The 20327-nt window shown below is 41.9% G+C and overlaps 2 protein-coding genes across 2 annotated transcripts; one reads left to right on the top strand and one right to left on the bottom strand.

Annotated features, from left to right (window-relative positions):
• Window positions 1-5533: 5533 nt before the first annotated feature.
• Window positions 5534-12338, bottom strand: mtpap (mitochondrial poly(A) polymerase). The gene is made up of 9 exons (XM_086021480.1): window positions 11806-12338; window positions 11209-11375; window positions 10902-11129; window positions 10578-10802; window positions 10034-10245; window positions 9151-9377; window positions 7747-7839; window positions 7585-7658; window positions 5534-5955 (listed from the first exon to the last, which is right to left on the bottom strand). The coding sequence occupies exons 1-9, from the start codon at window positions 11975-11977 to the stop codon at window positions 5629-5631; spliced, it is 1725 nt and encodes a 574-aa protein (XP_085877606.1). The 5' UTR covers window positions 11978-12338; the 3' UTR covers window positions 5534-5628.
• On the top strand, window positions 12275-19536 carry map3k8 (mitogen-activated protein kinase kinase kinase 8). Its single transcript, XM_086021481.1, has 8 exons — window positions 12275-12481; window positions 13139-13507; window positions 13696-13866; window positions 15232-15493; window positions 16464-16570; window positions 17019-17171; window positions 17504-17750; window positions 17878-19536. Exons 2-8 carry the CDS (start codon window positions 13166-13168, stop codon window positions 18000-18002), a joined length of 1407 nt encoding a protein of 468 aa, XP_085877607.1. The 5' UTR covers window positions 12275-12481; window positions 13139-13165; the 3' UTR covers window positions 18003-19536.
• Window positions 19537-20327: the final 791 nt, after the last annotated feature.

Raw genomic sequence — 20327 nt, 5'->3', positions numbered from 1 at the left:
ATCTTGGTGTCGACTTTTTGTGTCAGGGTGCAAGAGGAGCTGTGAGATCAGCGCTGCCAATTTTAGCAGCAGAGATAAATAGGACCAGTAGACCTATTTTACCGTGATAGCAGGCATTCCCACAGTCGCTTGCAATGACAGACAAGCGCTACAGTGCTCTTGGCCTATTTCTGAGCTTTCTTTGAACAAACGTCTGACTCCCCTCTGGCGATGCTCCCGTATTTGGGTGAATCCATGCGACATCGTGGGGGTGCGACCGAGCATCCTATCGACGGCGTGTGACAGCGGAGACGCTCGGAGCAATGAGCTCCCGACACACAGCTGCCGTTTCGGATCCCACACTCGCATCCAAATTGTCCTCAAGCCAGCCCACCAACGTCTGCACTTTTTGTTGAAACATCGAAATGTTCTGGGAACTCGGAGGGGGGAGGGCGGCAGAGTATTTGACGCTACCACATCAATCGGAATCTGTGTAATTTCTTGCTCCATAAAAATGAACACACCTCAAGAGACTCGGTTGTATTAGAGTCAGTGAGAAAATGTACTTTGGTTGAGAGTCCTTCAATGTTCCTTGTCAACCGCCCGTCTGCAGCTGGATGCAGTATAAAAACGGGGAGTGGGTCCCATTTCACTTCAGTGGGTCTCTCCTATGCACAGATCTCCAGTTTGCACTAAGTGGGAAAACAATGCGGAGGACAAAAACCTCCAGTATATTTGGAATTCACTCACCACCTACAAGTGACATCTGAAATTAATTGTGTGTGCGGAGGAGTGGAGGGTGGGGTGTTTTCCAGAAATGGGAATCGTGTGGAGGTTGCAGTCCATATTGCGTGAGCAATCTCTCAGAAGGAAAACAATATTTTACAGTCAGAGGAGAATGAATTACTTTGGCTTTGATTGGAAAAATAATGGAAAAACGAGGAGCCCTTAGTTTGTGATTATAAAAACAGAAGCCTTTGAATGGTATCTGAATGATTTCCTGGAATGAATGTCATTATGTGTGAATGGATGGAAGCCAAAAAGAACCCAAACAGAAAAGAAGAAGGTGCTGGAAAGTTGTTATAGGGTAATGGTATTTACATTAGCCTACAGCCATTTGATACTAGTTACCAGATTTCTGTAAAATAAAATAAAAAAATAAGACTCTATTTGCAAAAGTGGTGCAAATTCTAAATTTGCTTTGTTCTCCCTTGTTGCCATTTGAGTCACAATGGAAGCTTCCACCCGCAGGTGGTGAGTGTCATCTACTGTCTTGTTCTTGGCACAGTGTACGTTTCTGATTGCAGGAAGTGCCACTGGCCCCAATGTGGTCGATGAAGCAAACACAAAAAAAAAATGTCACGCTTTTAGCACTAGTTCAACTTTGGTGGCGCTCTGCAGTCTATTGAGTGCTATTCTCGTCCAGTTAAATTTTAATTTAAAAAGTGTATTTTTCACAAACTTGCACCACCTCCTCAGACTGCCCGTCAGGGAGCTGCAGTACATATTAATTAGGTTTACATTGTAAAATGAGTTTGAAGTATGGCTTTGCACCTCAGAAACATTAAATAATGAACTCATGGCACTGGAACCCCACACCGAAAGCTTCTTTGGGCAACGCGAGGCCAGTACAGTACTGTTTTTTATTTAATGACCTTAAAAGCATGAATCTCCAAAGAACACCTCCTTTCAGAGAGGAGCGTGAATACGAACTAAGCTTGTGGTTGGGAATATGCACGCCGACACAAGTGCATATCTCCTCAGCTAGGTCTGTCCAGTGAAGCGAGCCAATCCCGGAGATGACATGTGGGCTCTCACTCAGCTGATAACTCCGAGAGCTGCTGCCTGTAGATTAGGCTCTTATAGGGAAGGGACAAGAAATCTGGCTCATGAGGATGAGGGAGGGAATGGGGGATGTTTAGTGATCACCCCCCCTACTCACCCTTCTCTCGCATTATTTACCCCCTCCACGCATATGCATGTGTGCTATCTTTGGAAGAGCCTTATCGACAGTATACTGCCCTTTAATGGGCCACCTGACATTCTGACGGGACTATCGTTTAAAGATTACCTCCACAAAAGGCATCATGAAAGGAATTGAAAGGACAGGCAAATCGGACATTCCTATTACATAATAGAGCAGTGTACACATACACTACACAACATTATGACCGCAACACAATATGACGATAAGCAAGCTACAGCTGATTCAAATATCCTGCCTTTGCAGAGTTAATGTTTACTTTTGATTGACAAGGTCAGAGGTAATAATTTAAGAAAAGTGGATGTGGCTTGTGGTTGTGTCATTCACTGCCAAAAACGTTTTTGTATGTCTCTTCACAGTCCAGCCATTCAATCGCAGGAATGTATTTATATTTTTTTCTGTTTTTTAAAAACGTTAGGAGGGTAAAAGAGGGTCTGAAAATGTGCGGCAGTAATAATGAAAGGCGTTCCGATTATTTTCATTCTCATGCGTAAATTATTGAGGTAAACAAAATATTCAATTAAATTTGGGCAGCAGAAGCTCATCTGTTCGAGCATCTCTGCTGACAAAAATGGCAACTAGTAGTTGGAGAGATGCTAGTCTGCTTCCTGGCTACCGTCGAGGTGCCCTTGAGCATGATATAATAACTCTTGGTGGGATGTCAAGTTTCTACATATTCAGCCTGCGGGCCTGTTCAAACTTTCAATAACATACATTCTGTTGGTGATTGGTGGAAGACCTGGGACCGAGAAGTCTGGGTCAGACGACAGGGCAAAGGAAGCTCGTGTCAGGCCTTCTCACCATGTTGCTGGGACAATTAGTGGAACTGCAAGGGGAAATGCTTTGGAGATTATTTCTCTTCGGCTTTGTGGTGTCACAGGAGGTAAAGGGAAAGAGTGGGTGAGTGGGGCGGGGGCTGATCAAATGTCTTGATAAAACAAGTTATGAAACTGCCTGTTGATAAGGTCTCAACATCAAACAACCAAACATTGTGTTCTCCCTTAGCACTGACTGCTAGAAACAAGTTAATGGTCAGTCGCAAATGTATTCTAAGGTCTCTTGTTTATTTTTTTTTTATTACCCCCCATGTCCCGCTATAGCCCTCTTTCCTCAAATCCTGTTTTTACAAACCCAAACAACCTTTTTACATTCTTAAGAGCCCCCCCAAAAACAAACTGTACCACGAGACTGCCCAACCTCCTATTTGTGTAAATTTAGAAAAAAAGGGAAGTGTTTCTGTTTTTCCCATCAAGCAAATGAAAGAAAAACATATATTCGGAAAACCTTTATTAACTGTTCAGACAATGCAATGTCATGTAAGTAAAAAGAAGTAATCCCAAAATTGTCTTTACAATAATATCTGCAGCCCCACTAGTCTGAACTTGATATTCTGATTAATATTGTGTTTGTGGACTACGAATTAAACTTAAAATTCACCTGTTTTTATCCGTCCATTTTGTCACTTGATGTCGACTGAACATGACATCGCAGTTGCGCAGCGCTCAGGTAACAACCAACCGCGGCTCAGCTTCAGAAAACAGGTGAGCTGTGATTGGTCGTTACCTGAGCAACTGTGATGTCATTTTCAGTTGACAGCAAGTGACAAAATGGCCGCCCCCTGAGATTTTGCTTCTGAACTCATATTCCACAAACACTATTGTAATCAAAATGCCGTGTTTAGACTAGTGGGGCACATACAACATATTATTGTAAACAAAATTTGGGGGGTGACTTCCACTTTAAGCTAAACTAATAGAAGTACTCATCCTTTATGAAGGAGGTGTAATGCTGCTGGCTGTCATCGTGGTGAATCACTGTTAATGTTCCAGCCTAGTAACACTTAAAATTTTGAGGTGTCATGTCAGAGTCAACCACAAGACTCTAAAGTATTTTCTAAAGCAGCAAATGCATTCAAGATTCATAGAGCTGATATGGACCCCCCCCCTCCAAATGAACCCGGCATCACCCAGCAGTGCCATTTCATCAAATTCTCCCGAGGTGTTGATTTTCCACATGCGATGCTTCACTAACCGCAGCATTTCATAATTGCTCTGCTGGCCCATCAGTCAGAAAGTCACTCATCGAAAATAAACAAACTCTGCAAACATCAAAGAATATTCGAAGAGGAAAGAGATGACGGAGACGGATAGCTAGGCAGACTTCTTGGGTAAAAAAAAAAAAAAAAAAAAAAAAAAGTATTGGGACAGCGAGTCAAGTTCAAAGCTGGGGGGAGGGTGGCACGGATGGGCTCCCTCCACCCGAGGGACATTGTCTGCCATCTGTGCTGTGGCCCTGTTGCGCTGTATGGCAAAGGCTGCACGGGTGGTATAGGAGGTTGTTAAAAGTCTATCCCATCACCCGTGACCTTGCACGGCAATGAGTGGAAAAACAGCTGTTGGCTGCATGCACAACACTATGCCACGGGCCTCAAACATTCACAGGACACATCCCCGCGTCCTCAGGCCTTTTTTCTCTTTCTCATATTCTAAGGTTATGCAACAATAATGGACATTAACATATTCACTTTGGATTTTTTTTTTTTCCTATTAAATTAGGGGTGGTCACATTTAATAATTTCTTAGTGATTTATTGCCACGTCCCAGCCCACTCCAATGACAGAAATAATCATCTATCCATTCAAGCACTGACTGATGTAACCCCAAAAATATGAAGAAACATTTGCTAGCGTCATTATCTCACTGCATTAGGTCATTTGCTCTTACATAATAGAATTCAAATATAACGTTTTCAGCAACTGCTGTCATGTGTTTTTCCTATTAAGATGCTTGTTTAAAGACACCCAAAAGGCAACAATAATTTAACTTAAATGTGTGTCTTATATGCTAAAGAAATCCAAACTGAAAGTTTTTTTTTCCCATGGCATGGAAGATAGAATAAAATTAGATGTTTGGATTTAGAAAAATCTGTTAACATCATGCACTGCCACTAAGTATAACATTTACATTTTTTTCCACTGAGCTTAGCAAAAAAGTGGTATAGTGCTTTAATTGACTGCAGAGTGACATCTGCAATAGAATAAGTTACAGCAAAAATAAAAACATGGCTGGGAATCGAATCCGGGTCAACTGTTTGGAAGGCAGCTATCCTAACCACTATATCACCGCAACGATTAATGGAAGCAAAAATATCAAATATTTTACTAGGAACCCAAACATCAAATGCGCATATGTGTGCTTTTATTACACACAAGTTCCTCTACTTTTATGAACAAATGTCTCTAGTTGAGCTTAGTCGCTGTAAGTTCAATGTTGCTGATCGACTGACTTAGAATATAAGCTTTCAGGTTCATACGGTAACCTACATGACACACTACATCATAATGTACAGTTGTAGTCGACAAAAAAATTATTACAATGGATTCAACCATTTGCATTTTGATCCTGCAACAAAGCTGCAAATCAAGTGAGCTGTTTTGAAATGCATACATAGTAAAAATGTGTATTAGTTTATACAGTATAGTAACCTATGTTCTTACAATACTATACTTGCAGATGGGCATTAAAGTCTCAGTACCCCCCTCCAGTGCTCATGTAAAGAACTACACTGAAATAAAGTTGTTTCTTTCTTTATTGTGGCTGAGAGGTGTCCTTGACTCAGACTCATTAGGATAAAATAAAGTTATTTTCCAGGGATGTCAAGTGTCTTCAGCTCTTTGGCTGATTTTTATTTTTCAGGGATTCGAGCAAGCTCTTGATCCGCTCGCTAGCAGGCTCCCTTTTCCTCTTCTTCCGACTTTTGACCCCCGCCACCTGCGAAGGCAGTAGGAGGGTCGCGAGTCCCCAGGGCGTGGACGTGCCGCCCCCATTTGGTGCGATGGTGTCGCTCTGCTGGAGCAGCCAGGCGCTCTCCTGACACAAAGCCACGAATCGTCCGAGTTGTGTACCGTTGACGTTCTTGCTGACATTCAGGGCTGTTTCAAACGGGTTCTGGATGTGAAGCGGGGTCGCTTCGGTCTTGTTCTGCTCTTTGCCCTGGAGAGAGGGAGGGAGGAAACACTGGCGGGTTAAAATATGCTGGTGATCAGTGCTGCATGTACTGTATGTAATGGTCCATCTATCTTGTTGGTCACGCTTTTTGCCTCCTTCCACCAGTATCTGGGGCACATAGGGGCCAAATGGACCAACTCTCCCCAGGATATCAAAAGGGAGAAATAAATATGGATATAGCCTAGGAGGACACTTTGACATCCGGAAAGGAAATTTTCACATCATGTGGTAGAAAACGGATTCAAACATCTCTCGTCTATAGTCCCGCCCATCAAACAAATCATCCATATGAGTTTGGGGGGGGGGTGGGGGGGTGGGGGGTGGGGGGAGTCAGACAGGCAAAGCCATTTGTCAAAGCAGCGGAGCCAACCAGAAAATTGTGGCACAGTAAAGCTGATTTACAGCTGTTCCTCCAGCAGCAAAAGCCCAAAGGCTCAGGTCATGGCCACCTTTTTACATGCAAAGCTTCCTCGGTTGTGTCAAAAGTCTCATATATTGAACCACTTTATCTACATCATCAATTCATTAAAAAGCACAAGTAAAGTCCCTGTGTCTTGGCCAGGATAATGCACAGCCAGCATGACACTAATGTGTGGGAGGGGACCTAACGGGTGCCAGTAAACGGATAATAAATGAATGACCCAGGACAGGAATACAGGGACAAATCAGTGGTGATCATTTTTCATATAACTTCAATTGGAAACCGATTCCCAAAGCTTTTGCATTTAATTACAAAAAGCACCATCATTAGACAAAAAGCTTTTACACAGATAAGATCTGTAAAGCAGGAAATTCACAAGACCAGAAAGTGTTTTATTGAATGTCTCAGATTTTGATGGAGTTTTAAGACCAAAAAGGTGCATTAGTGTAGTCTGCTTCTGGCTAATGAAAGTTGAGATTGCAGATCCAACAAAAAACAAATACTGCAATGACTGTTAATTTTGTCTGCCCAGTACAATCTGTACCCATTTGGAGTATTGTTTTTGTTGTTGGGTACGAGTTAGCATTGATGGCGGCACTGGCTTGTTTACCATTTGCCATTTACGATACTCCGAAAAGGCAGCATTTGTCGTAGTGTGACCCGGTTGACAGACAAGACGATACATCGATGCCAGTGAAAACACAACCTCCTTGGTAGAGGTAAATAATGCTTTGCAGCCTGATGGAGTTCCTAAATTTGATCTCGGCTCAAGGGCATCGGATCTCACAGGGCCGGCATCAATCAGACCGGACAAGGGCAGCTGTCATGTGCGTGGGTTGACAGCCTCCATCCAAGCAGGCTGCCTTCACTATCAAAAGATCTCCTGATGGAACTGAGCACCGAGGATGTAATGAAGGGATGCCGAGTGAAGATTTCGGTGTTGTGGTAGATGCTAGCTTGCTTGGAAATAATGATGGCCAATATAATCAAGTAAGGATAGTTGCGTTGCTGCATTCGCAGAGTATTCAATAGCAGTATTCATTTGGAGCCAAGTGATGGCATCCTGCTGCCAAAGAACTGCTGAAGTGAGCTGAGGAGCTTCACTTAGACAAAAGTAGTGCTTTACCACTATCTTGTAGCTTTATAGGCGATTACAGTACAGTAGTTGGTGACAGCACAGCAGTCATACGCACCTTTCTGATATTTATGGACTTCTTGCTGAATGCAAAGGTGGCATAGAACTCAAAGAATTCACAAAGCAGTTTCTCTATGGCAAACAAAAGAAAAGTCATGTTAGCATCGGGGTGCGTTCTGGAAAGCCAACTGCGTCCACGCGACCCGGCCTTTGCGCTCACCGAGCGTTTCTGTGTTGCTCCGGAGCTGGATCCTGTCGACGTCGCTGACAAATGTGCAGTCGTTCCCCTCGATCACGCTCTTGTCCGCGGGACCTTGTGGGATGAAAGCGGGGACGCAAGGTAAATGGCGGTCTTTAAACGTCTAGGGCGGTTATAAATAAGGCAAAGACAGATAGTGTTGTTTGTGAGCTGGCGCATAGGAAAAGCGGCGAAACAAAAAATAAGAGGGCACGGATCATGGCCTTGGTGGACTGCCCGGTGATGCCCTTGTTAGCAGTCACCTTCATGAGGCTGATGCTGCCTCTGTGTGTGTTCATGCAAGTGTGTCCTACTGGGTCATCGACCTTACCAGAGTGATGGGCCTTTTATTGTCCTGTAAGCACTCTGCGTGATCGAGACTCTGCTAAACGGGGTAAAGGCAGTGAAGCGGGTGGTGGTGCTGGCGACCGTGGAGGGTGGGCGGTTTTGGTCTGATTGCTTTTGGAGGGCAATTATCAAGCGGCCAAGGTGAAAACGAGGGAGAAATAAGAAAAAGGTTGAGTTCACTTGCCGAAGTCCGCTATGGTGGCGCTTTGGCTATATTAGCAAACGATATATACACGGCAAATCGAGATGCGGCCAACAATGAAATTATACCACCGTGGGAATGTAGATGAAGGAATTTAACCGATTTATGCGGTTATTGGCAAGAGGCTAACTTAGGCAACGGGCAGACATAACCATTTTAAGAAATGTGAAGAGTAAGAAGGATGCATTTGGTGAATACTCTCTTCATCGCTGTATGAATAATTGGGTTGTTTATGCTCTGTTGAGCAGCTGCATCTGGAATTGACAGTTCAGACAAGTTCTTTGTTGTCTATGCATTTATTATTGTGAACATGTCTTAAACATGTGTTACGGCCTTCGGGTCTGCATTTTTGGTTTTTCAGCGCAAGGCACATCGTCTTTGAGTTATTAAAGTCAAATCGAGATTTTTTTCTCAACTTCAAGAATGAAATCGTAAACAGAGAAAAAATAAAGTCAATGTCTCAATTTTAAAATGAGTCATTGTCATATAGACACTGGGGACAAAGGGGTTGAAATAGATATTTAATCATCTCAAGGACGTACGATTCTCCAATTATTCAGTGAGTCACCTAAGAGAAAAATAATCAGTAAATTCGAAGGGGACTTTTTATTTTGATCTAGGAAGGTGAAGCTATGACAAGCATTTAGACATCAACATCTGGAAAATGACTTGTCTAACAATTATTGACCGCAGTATTTCATCAGTTTAAGGCAATAAATGCCAATGTCAATCAACAATTAAAAACCTAACCAAACTAAAAAAAAGAACCTGCTTGACAGAGGCGAGAATAATGTAGACTAGCACTCAATTAAATGACACTTGTTTCTGTGCGGTACCTGCGAGGTCTCGTAGGTCGTCCAGAGTGGGGATAATAGACGGCCTTCTCCCCTGCAGGAAGAACAGCACCATGACGGTGAGAGAGAAGTTGGTGATCCAGGCCCCGGGGATGCTGCTGGTCACTCCGTGTGCTCGGGCCCAACAGCGCACGGTAAACACCAGGTGACGCACCCGAGGGTCCAGTTGGCCGTAAAGGAAAAGCAGCTCTGAGCTCTTCATCGCTACCCTGTGGACAACAGGCAGGACGAAAACTATTTTTTTTTGATGATTTGATGTAATCTAAAATGTTGTGTCTATAACAAATTAATCGGAAATGCAGAAGGACCCTTTAAAAAATAAGCTACAAAAAGGTTGCCCTACAAATTCAATGAAACTGGCATCCTAAATCACCACTAGATGGCAGTCTTTTCTTTGTCGTGTTATAGCTTGCTCCCATTTTTTTTCTTCTTGTTGAGGCATTCACTTGCACAAGCAGAGTCACCACAGCACAGACAGGAAGTTGTAATGGCCACATGACATTGAAGCAAGAGTTGAGAAAAGTCCCACAGCAGACACCCTGCAACTATTTCCTTAGAAACTACACACCAGCGGTTTGTTTTCTCTGTATTATCTTGCATGTAGTTGTTTGTGCGGGCATGACACATGTCACACCAAGAGCAGGATATAAACAATCTTAAAAGAGTAAACGGAAAAATAAACACAAGCGTAGGTTCAGTTACGTAAACACTGAACCCAATCCCCAACGCCTACATCGTTTTCTGGGGTTTTACTATGCCAGTTGTGGTTAGATCACAAGAAGAAATGCATGATGACATTTTGAGACCACAAGTACAAATGTGAAGGGCGACTCTGAAAATGTATGGAAGAGGGCGGGGTGGGGACCTGTTGTTGGCTGTGAGGTCGCACTGAAAACCAGACGGCTGATGGGCGAAACGGACCAAGGGGCATCGGGCGTTCAGGATCTTCTGCACGCCAACGCAGCCAGGCCCAAATTGGTCCACGCATTCACCAATGACAGACAGGATGCTCTGTGTCACAGCGCGCTCTGAAGTGGCCCGCTTCATCTGGTACTCCAAGACCAAACTGGATTTTGGCTACACAATGAAAGAGATTTTTAATTTTATTCTTAATGGATAGGAAAATCTATCTGAATGTTCTGAACTCCTGTTTCTATGCCTGTGTATTGTATCTTCATACAAGCATCTCTGTTAGTTACATTGACTTATTACATGACAGTATTCGGATTCCAGTCCCCCATAAAATATTTTAAGAAATAAAAATGACAATTTTAACAACTGATAAATTACTTCTTTATCTGCATTGATCAGATATGTGATGTGAAAATGATATAATTCAACCAATAAAATGGAGGTAATATTATCACTTATGATGAGTGCATTGTGATCATTGCCCTATTTGTTCTTACTAGCTTTAAAGTCCTTCCACTGATGCCATCTAGGTCCAGAAACATGTCCAAATCGCAGCCCAGCTTTCCAAAGCCATTTACTGATGATCCAAATGGTTTAATGGAGCATTCTGGAAAATAAGCAGCGGCCACGTCTTTGAGCAGAGAGCAGACGAGGAAACGCAGTCGGCTGTTCTCCTCAGTTAGCTGGTAGGCTTCTGTCAAGGAGATTATTTGTTGGTCTATCTGAGGGGAAAGGCAGAGATGTACCATGGTAAACATGTATTTGTTTTATTCCAGTTACCAATATAACAAACGGAATCACACAAATGGACAAGTACTAACACTCTCTTCTTGTGAAAGTCTCTGAATGAGCTCATTAATAGGAAGGGTAGTTTGTGGGTGGTTGTGTTTACTGGACTGCTGGTTGGTTACTTCCGTCAGACCTCGCAGTGTCATTAGTCTTGATTTATAAGGAACCATAGCTTCATGGTTGCTACTGGGGATAGCAGCCCCATCGATTAACGACGAAACACTGTCTTGCGAAGCAAACTCTACCACCGCGTGCATGCCCTGGAAAAGAATCACAAAACAATCAACCTTGGACCTCAGTTAGTAAGCATATTTTCACAGCATGAAGTAGTTTACTTACATAGCTTTCATAAGTGAAGTAATTGTTAATATCACCATGCGATGACAAAAACTTGAGGATCTTTTTCTTGTTGATATTGTATGGGCAGTTGATGAGAACAGATCGTTCCGCCTGCTCTTGCCTTTGGGCTTGGACAGCGTAAAAAGACAGACGTCCATCCTTTTCATCTGTCAAGCATATAAGCAAGAATTCACCAACTACTTTGAGCCAAAATGCCTTCCCATGTTTGCTGCTAGGTTGAGACACACTATTCTTTTAGACAATAACTGCAGATGACTTTTGCTACTTTCTGTTGTTTGAACAGGCGTCGTTACACGTGTATTCACATTGGAGTGTGCATGTACTGTATATACCACAAGATGCCAGCGTACATGGTCACTATTGCATTCATATAACGACGCATGTTCGATTGCTTTTGAAGAAGTGACATTATAACGTAAAGAAAGGATGAATATTTTTTTCCCACTAGGTATGACTCATTTGTAACAGCACCACGCTCTTATCAGATACTGTAAAAAAATTTTAACACAGGTCGATCACACTCAACCTTTGGAGAAGGCTGACTTATCAGCTTGAAGCTACGTAAACGTTACTGACTGATTTCGTCCTTTGCTGTTACGTCGGCATGGGCTGGAACAGCTGTAGTTCCCAATCTTCTGTGAAAAAAACGGTCCACCTTTTGGAGACATTTCACGAGGTTGCTCTTTCCACTCATATGTAACCTGTGCGTAGCAATGGAGGACGCCATTGTTGTTGAGGCGTGGCGCATGCGCTGTTTTCTGCGTTGCCCTTCATACGGCAAGCGAGAGACACCAAAAAGAATTTGCTATTACAACTTTACAAAAAAAATCGCATGTTTGCAGTAATATATATATTACTTTACAATTGAAATTACGTTAATGTTCATGAATTACTTGAAACGTCACTGTAATTGTTCATTTGTTGTATGGTACAGTTACAAAAAAAATTAAATGAAACTATTTAGTGTAACGCTCAGCGAGCGTTCAAATGTTTGCTACCACAAGCATTAGAAAAAAGAAATGCTCGCTTTTCGGGTCAGAAGAAAACAGAGGGAAAACGAAAGCCAAAGCTGGCGTCCTGAAGTTCGCGCGGCTGACGTTAAAGGTTGAAAAAAAAAAAACATGCGCAATGATACATTTCCAGTTTTCCGCTGTGCAGTTCCTCTTGAACAGCAGATTGGTAAACAGCAGCCAGTCTCTGAGGTGGTCGCCACTGACGCACTTATGGAAAGAAGTCGCTCTTGACACCAACGGTAATGCCACTCTCGTTTATTTTTTATTTTGACATTTAACGTTATAAAAAAGTAAGTGTTAAAACTTATTGTTTTTCCTGCCAAAAGCTGACATTCAATTCGCTTATATCTATTTGTAACGGGGTCTGAAGTGCAGTAGAACCTTTCAGTATCATATCGTTAATCTTTTAATGCTGTATTAATTTGTTGACATTGGGTTGTCATTTTACGTTTCATGTATTTATTGAGGCTGTCACAAAAAGTCAACTAGCTGTTGGAGACGTGCTGGCTGCTTCCACGTTTTTATGCATTTTCACAGAACTGTAATAGACGAAACAACTATTCACTATTTACATTTACTGCTTGAAAAAAAACAAACAGCGCAGACCAGCATGGTTTTGTGGTTGCTGGTGCCCAAGCTGGAGTCTTTCTGGTGTCACCAGCTACCAGCAGGGCAAGAACAGCATGGTGGTGTTGGTGGTGGCTTGGCTCAGGTGGTGAGCGTGTTGCCCAGTAACTGACGGTGATCACCTGTATTGCTTTTGTATGCTGATTTTTTTTAAATTTTGTTTTATTTATTTATTTTTTTTAAATGGCAAGGTTAAGAATTGTGTGGCTCAAATTATTACTGTAGTTAAGAACCTATCTAAAGTATTCTGTTGTTTTTTAATGTTACAGTGTGTGGGACAAGTTCATGCCAACAAAATGGAGTACAACTATGATAACCACATAGAACTACTGTTGGCACATATGAATATTGAGGATATCATTGACGCTGCAGAAACTCTATACCAGCTTGAGGAAGAAGAAGAGGAGGAAAGCGGCTTATTGTCTCAAGGTGAAAGTGTGTCCCCTGTTGCAATGGATGGGAATGAAGAGATCGGAAAATTTGTGAGTCAAGAGTCGCAGGAGGCCTACAGTGATGCGGCTGAAAGTGTCCAGCACGGGACGGTGACAGACCTCCTGTCCTTTGTCAACCTACTCTCCAACATGCAAGCAGCATCACTGCAGAACCTGCCTGAGGAGATGGGAGTACTACTAAATAAAGTGAGTATATGTCTGTCTCTGTATCAAGATGAAACGTTATCAGACATGATGATTAACTGCCCAGACTCAAAATACAAATACAAACTTTAAAGTTAAAAGTTTTCTTTTAACTTCTTTGTATGCAGTTGTATGAGAATCAACCCACTATATTTTGTTTTAAAAGTAATTTGATGTGACTTTATTTGCAGAATGATATGGTTGTAAAGAATGGGCGCTACAAGATCAACAAGGATGTGCTCCTGTTTCCCTGGCAATTGACCTACAAGAATCGTGGCTCTGACCTTATACCTAAGGGCTCCTTTGGGAAAGTTCACTTAGCTCAGGACATCACGACCCGGAAGAGAATGGCATGTAAACTGGTACGTCCACACACTCACACAAATGAAAACTAGTGTCAACGTGTTATTCTTTCTCTGAAAGCAAAAGAGGAACTGATCTCTTTGAAAAACTGGCAATATTGCAAAATGAGCAATGGAAATTGCACTAATGGAAGTAATGGAAACAATCACACAATTTCACTGCGATGCTGTGACACAAAATAGTTGTTTGACTTTTATTGTAGTACTCACGTGCGCAAATTATGATATATTCAGTCAGTCGTAAATATTTACAACCTGGGCTTTCCTAATCAGAAAAAGTTCTTGACTTTGTGCTGTAATGTACACACACAGCCGATACGGCGGCGACAGCTTACTGGCACTAGCATGTATTTTATCACTGATTTTCCAGCCAGTGTTTGACAACACTGTCATCATTTTGTTATGATTTCATGACTGACATCCTGTGTAGTAAATAATATGAAGCCTCAGGCTGCATGTTGTAGTATTGCACACTAGAAATGTTGTTTATGTATTCTTTATTTAATCATTCAAATCTCCTTGACAGTCAATAAAAACACTGGATCCTCCATGCTTGTACCTCACACACACAGAATGTGCTAAACTCATGGCAATGATGCTGTCATGTTTGGGTTTTTTTAGTTTAATTTTCTCAGCATTTCTGTTTGTCTCAATGATTATTGTGTCCACCTGTGTGCATTTCACCCCCAGCTCCCTCCTACCTTGTGCGTCTCATCCAGGTGTTTCTCGTTGTCTCGTCAGTACAGTATGCCTGTATTTAATATGCTAGTTTTCATTCAGTCCTTGTCCTGGTGTGTGTTTTGTTCTCTGGCGTTTATTTGCTACTTTGAGTTTTGGATTTTTCAAGACTTGTTTACGCTGTTTTTTTTTGTTAATAAATATTTTAATCAGCACGCCCTGCTTCTCCTGCCTCCCTGCATTTGGGTCCTCTCTCATGCAATCCTGACAGAACGATCCGACCAAAAAAATGGACCCGCAGGACTGGTGTCTGGCCTGGCTCCAGCGGCGTACCCTTGCGGCCGCCACCAGTTTCGGAACCTTATTAAAGCCCCTTTTCAATTGTTGCAGTTCTACCCAAAAACTTAGAGAAGTGGCAAGAATTTCCATTGCACACTCATTTCCTGATTTTAAGCAAGAGAGACAGAGCCATCCGCCGGCCACTGCCTGGTCATAAAAACACAACTTACCCTCTAGACTACACATATTTACAGTTTTATTTACAGTTTCTACCTGTGGATGAAATAAGTGAAGTGTTCTTTGTTGATACTGCAAAGTGAAGCAGTAGAAAATATTTATAAGGGTAGTGGTGAGTTTAAAAAATGAACTACCTAATGAACTGAAGTGTGTCGACATATTTTTTCACAGATTCCCATGGAGAACTTTAGAGGGGCCGAAGTAGAGTTCCAGGCTCGCTTCTGCCATGAGAACATTGCCAAACTCTATGGGGTTCTGCTGTGGGAACAGAACGTGCATCTCTTCATGGAGGCCGGCGACTGCGGGTCTGTCCTGGAGAAGATAGACAGCTGTGGGCCAATGAGAGAGTTTGAGATTATCTGGGTGACCAAGCATGTCCTTCGGGCCTTGGAGTATCTGCACTCACACAACGTCATCCATCACGACGTCAAACGTAAGAGCCAAAATGACTGACCTGTTAACGGTTGAAGGGATGTATAATGGTTCAGGAAGGGATGAAATGCAAGGTTTTACAAAGGAAGCTAGCACTCTGAGGTTAACTAGCGGTATCTGAGTTCAGAAGGTTAGAACAATGATTGACAGTTCTAGTTCCCGTCTGTCAGATGGAGAACTGCTTCTTGATAATGTGATCTAAAGGCAGCCAGGTCAGACTGACAGAATTTGCCAGTTTCTAAATAATATTACAAGAACACTGGATTTTTTGCAGAGAGCTGCCAAGCTTTTAAGTGGACCATTTTGTCTCTTCTGTCGACTGAAAATGACATCACAACTGCTCAGATAACGACCAATGTACATGACCTGTTTTCTGAAGCTGAGCCCTGATTGGTCGTTACCTGAGCCCTGAGCAGTTGTGATGTCATTTTCAGTTGAAAATCAAAATGGCCGCCCCCTGAGATGGCTCAAAACGGGTGGATTTTGCTGCTTAACTCATATCCCGCAATATTAATCAAAACACCTTTTTTCAACTCGTGGGCCTGCTAGGAACATATTCTTGAAAAAAATATGTTTGGGTTGAAATCCCCTTTAAAGTTATGTAGCTGCATTACCTGAAGCACACACGTTGTGATTAAAGCATTCTCAAGTGACTTTTGTCAGCCTCCTTACCTAAAACTGTTTTTTTTTTGTGCTCAAGGATGAAACTTTGTTGGGGAAAAATACAAAATACACTTTTATAATGAAACTGGTTAACTTATTTTTTACATTTCTTTGTACAGCATTGGTCGGTCGAAACTGGATTTCTTTTTTTTTTCCTAATCTTGTGAGGGTTAAGCACAGACATGCGACATAATTGTTTTCCTTTAGTTAACCAATAACACTACAAAGGAACTAGACTATGGAATGTATTGGAACTGCTCCCATTCAGGACCCATGTCACATGACTTTATTATCTCTTCTCTCTTTAGCTAGTAACATTGTCCTGATGTCGGACAAGGCAGTCCTGGTGGACTTTGGCCTGACTGTGCAAATGACAGAAGACCAATATATTCCAAGAGACCTGAGAGGAACTGAGGTGAGAAAACAAACTGGTGTGCCATGCAGTCCGCTGACTTTAGTCCCAGTTTGTATTCTGTTTTCCCTTGGCTTGACCCACACGTGATTACATGAAAAAGTCCTGTACTCCTTACAGATTTCTTGGTGGAAAGTCCCAAGGCAGGCTCCCTGTAGAAATAATGAGACAGAATGCTTGCAGGCACACTTTTTCTGTTAAAGCCAAAATTACACAGCAAGCTGGAATTTCCGACACAGAAAGAGAAGCTGCTACTGTGTTTACTTTCCACACATCATTACTTTGACGCAGCCTGTGTGGGTCTAAAGGTTCACTCATCTGTTGTCACGGGAAAATTCTCACTCACTCTGCACTGCAAGCACTTGTTTTCCTGTTTGTTGTTTCGATGTGAAGACAAATCTAAAAGCGTTCTTTGGCGTTCTTCCAATAATGGTACCCTTGTTTTGTTCAGATGTACATGAGTCCAGAGCTGGTTTTGTGTCGCGGACATGATACCAAAACAGATATCTACAGCCTGGGAACCACCATCATTCACATGCAGTCTGGCAACCCCCCCTGGGTTAGGCGATATCCACGCACTGCCTACCCATCATACCTCTACATTGTAGGTATTTTTAAGGAGATACGAGCCTCAAGGAATGTCTTAATGTATGTGATGTACAAGCCAACATCTGTTTTCCATTCCTCATGGTCAGTTTCAAAGAAGATTATCAGATCTTTTGAATGTGACTCAGTTACTCACTTCCTCTTGAAACTGTTGACAGAGAATAAGGAAGCGGTGTGATTCAGCGAAGTGCCTATTAATCATCACACCTCGTTTAACAAGTTATAACGCACAGCATCACTCAGAAAACAAAATCTGGGTCACAGCTTTGTAGTAGTTTTTGGGGATTATTGCAAGACCTGACAGTCTTTACTACATTTCCCCTCACCTAGATCCACAAGCAAGCGCCCCCCCTGGAGGACATAGCAGACAACTGCAGCCTGGCCATTCGGTCTTTTCTGGAACGAGCTCTGGAGAAGAACCCTGCGCTTAGGAGCTCAGCATCGGAGCTGCTGAAGGATGACGCCATCAACCCACCCAAAGAGGACCAGCCCAGGTGCTGGAGTCTGGACTCAGCTCTGGAGGAGGCCAACCACGCCATGCTGTTCCAGCAAAACCAGCAGGAAGACACCACACAAGGTATTTTGTCACTGAATGCTATCACGTGACTCCGCTCAGCAATCAATGTAAATATCCACCTTGTATCAGGAACTTTTTTTCCCCAGTTGATTTCTACACAAATTAATTGTATTATGTTTTCCAACAGACTCTTCACTCTATGCTGAAGTCTCTGGCCCCCTGAAGAGAAATGGCTCCTTATACCTCGACCTTGGGGCCCTGTCTGGGTATTGCCCGCTAGTGACAGGGCCCCCTACTTCAGAATATGGCTAACATTCCCACCACGGCTTTATATATGCGAGCGACCTTTGGTTTAGGCCAGCTAATAATATACAAGAAATCTCCTTTAATTGTCCGGTTTCACTGTTGCGGACCAGTGCTTATTGTCAGAGCAATGGACTGCTCCAGGGGACACGGCTCACTGATGACCTGTTTACAAGACTCACAATGACTAATTAGCTAAATCTTCAAAATGGAGTTGGTTTATGTGACTCACAACACTGCAGGACAGTAGTTGGATGAGGCACATTTGTATCTATGTGCATGAATTGTTGCTATCATTTAGTTCATTTTAATTTTAAAGGCTTTTATAAGTGTGTGTCATGTCTTTAAATCAGGGGTGTCCAAACTACCTAGCTTCTTCAGAGCTTGCTAACGATCATCAGGTGTGTTGCGGCAAGGAGAGCTGGAAAACAGGCAGAAAAGCGGCCCTTGAGGACCGGAGCTGGACACCCCTGCTTTAAATGTTCATGCCCGATAATCTGTCTGTCGTATTTTCTTCATGTGCGCACTCTGGAGTCATGACTCATTTAGTTCTTCATGGACTTCCTTGTTTTGATTCCTGTGGAATATAAATAACTTCATCATGTGATACCCATGTGTGTTGTACATCCTGTGAGATGAACAATTCTCTGCTTTTTTTTTTTTTTTTTTTTTAAATTAAATTCAAGTATTCAAACAAATGTTTACTTTACATTGCGTCACAATTACTAGTTGTGGATTCTTTTGTGAAGGGTGTCAATTTCACGATCAGGATGACCATTGGCTTTACTTTATTCTTTCATATTCATCCATCCATTTTCTAGTGGTTGTCCTCGTTAGGGTTGCAGGTGTGCTGGAGCTGAGCCCAGCTGACTTCAGGCAAAATGTGTGATTATACCGTGGACTGCCAGCCAACAAATAGCAGACCATTTTTTCATGTTCTGAATATTAAAAGTAGTCAGTCCCCAGCCATATCTGGAATTATTCAGACAGTTTAATAACCTCAAAAAGAATCAAGATGTTTGTGTGTGGTTCTGATGAATGGTTTTAAAAAAATGTGTGAAATATGGCATTTCTGATCTGATCTGATTTTAATTTATCTTATACACAAGGCATCCATCTATCCATTTTCTGAATCGCTTATCCTCACTAGGTTCAGTTGAAATGGCCGAGTTCACAACACAAAACGTGTGCAAATATGATATTGTCATGTGTTTTTTTTTTTAGTTTTGTTTTCTCAGTATTTATCCCTCATCAATGATTGTGTCCACCTGTGCATTCCACACCCAAGTGTTAGCTAATCAGTTACCTCCCACCTTGTGTGTCTCGTCCAGGTGTTTCTTGTTGTCTCATCAGTATGCCTGTATTTGAGTTCCTAGTTTTCGTTCAGTCCTTGTCGGATCGTTGTCATGTGTTTGTTTTTTTTCCTCTCTCCTGGTGTTATGTTCTCATGTGTTTCTTTGTTAATTTGAGTTTAAAATTTTTCAAGACTTGTTTGTGCTGTTTTTTGGGTTTTTTTGGGGGGGAATAAATATTTTCTTCAGTACGCCCTGCTTCTCCTGCCTCCTTGCATTTGGGTCCTCTAATATACAACCAGGCCACATATATGACATGGATGTTTCCCAAGTTGAATATGTCATTACTTCTGGGTACTTATAACTGTGGTGTATTGTGTGTTTAACAACAATAATTAACCTTTTTTTTTCCTTTTACAAGTTTAGGCATGTTCAGGTGAATCACTATAAATTACAATATAAGGAAGTTCATTTTTTTCATTAGTTCAATTCAGAAAGTGAACGTAATGTAAGTGAAACTCATTTATTACATACAACCATTCAATTGGGAACAAATGGAGAAATAAATTTCAGAAGCTCCAATTCCTACTTTAATTTTTCAAGTACCATACATTATTTCACTTTCATCTTTTCAAATGTTTAAATTCCAATTGTATTTATGCGCAATACAATTTCACATGAATATTTTTTCTTTTCCTATATTTAGGCAGTGTCAATGTTCAACCTGTCATTATGTTGGCACTTGGAGAGTAGCATGTTTTGAGGCGAAATTTGGTTTAAAAACCTGACTGTTGTAATATGTTGAGACGTACCAGAAAAGTGACACGTTAACTAAAATCTGGTTACAACGTCATATTCTTCTGTTAAATGCATTGTCCTAGTTTTACCGTTAGATGGCAGTCGAGTCAAATGCATTACAGTACTTATATTCAAGTCTAGCAGTGCCAACTAAAATTGGGTGCAATGACAATTCATTTTCAAACCAGTCTCGCAATAAAACTGAATATAGTAGACTTACAATTAAGGTAGAACTCTAAAATTT

Source organism: Filicampus tigris, chromosome 21 (assembly GCF_054856515.1).
Source record: "Filicampus tigris isolate MCC_2025a chromosome 21, RoL_Ftig_1.0, whole genome shotgun sequence".
Taxonomy (NCBI): Eukaryota; Metazoa; Chordata; class Actinopteri; order Syngnathiformes; family Syngnathidae; genus Filicampus; species Filicampus tigris.
This window is presented reverse-complemented; position numbering and strand designations above follow the sequence as displayed.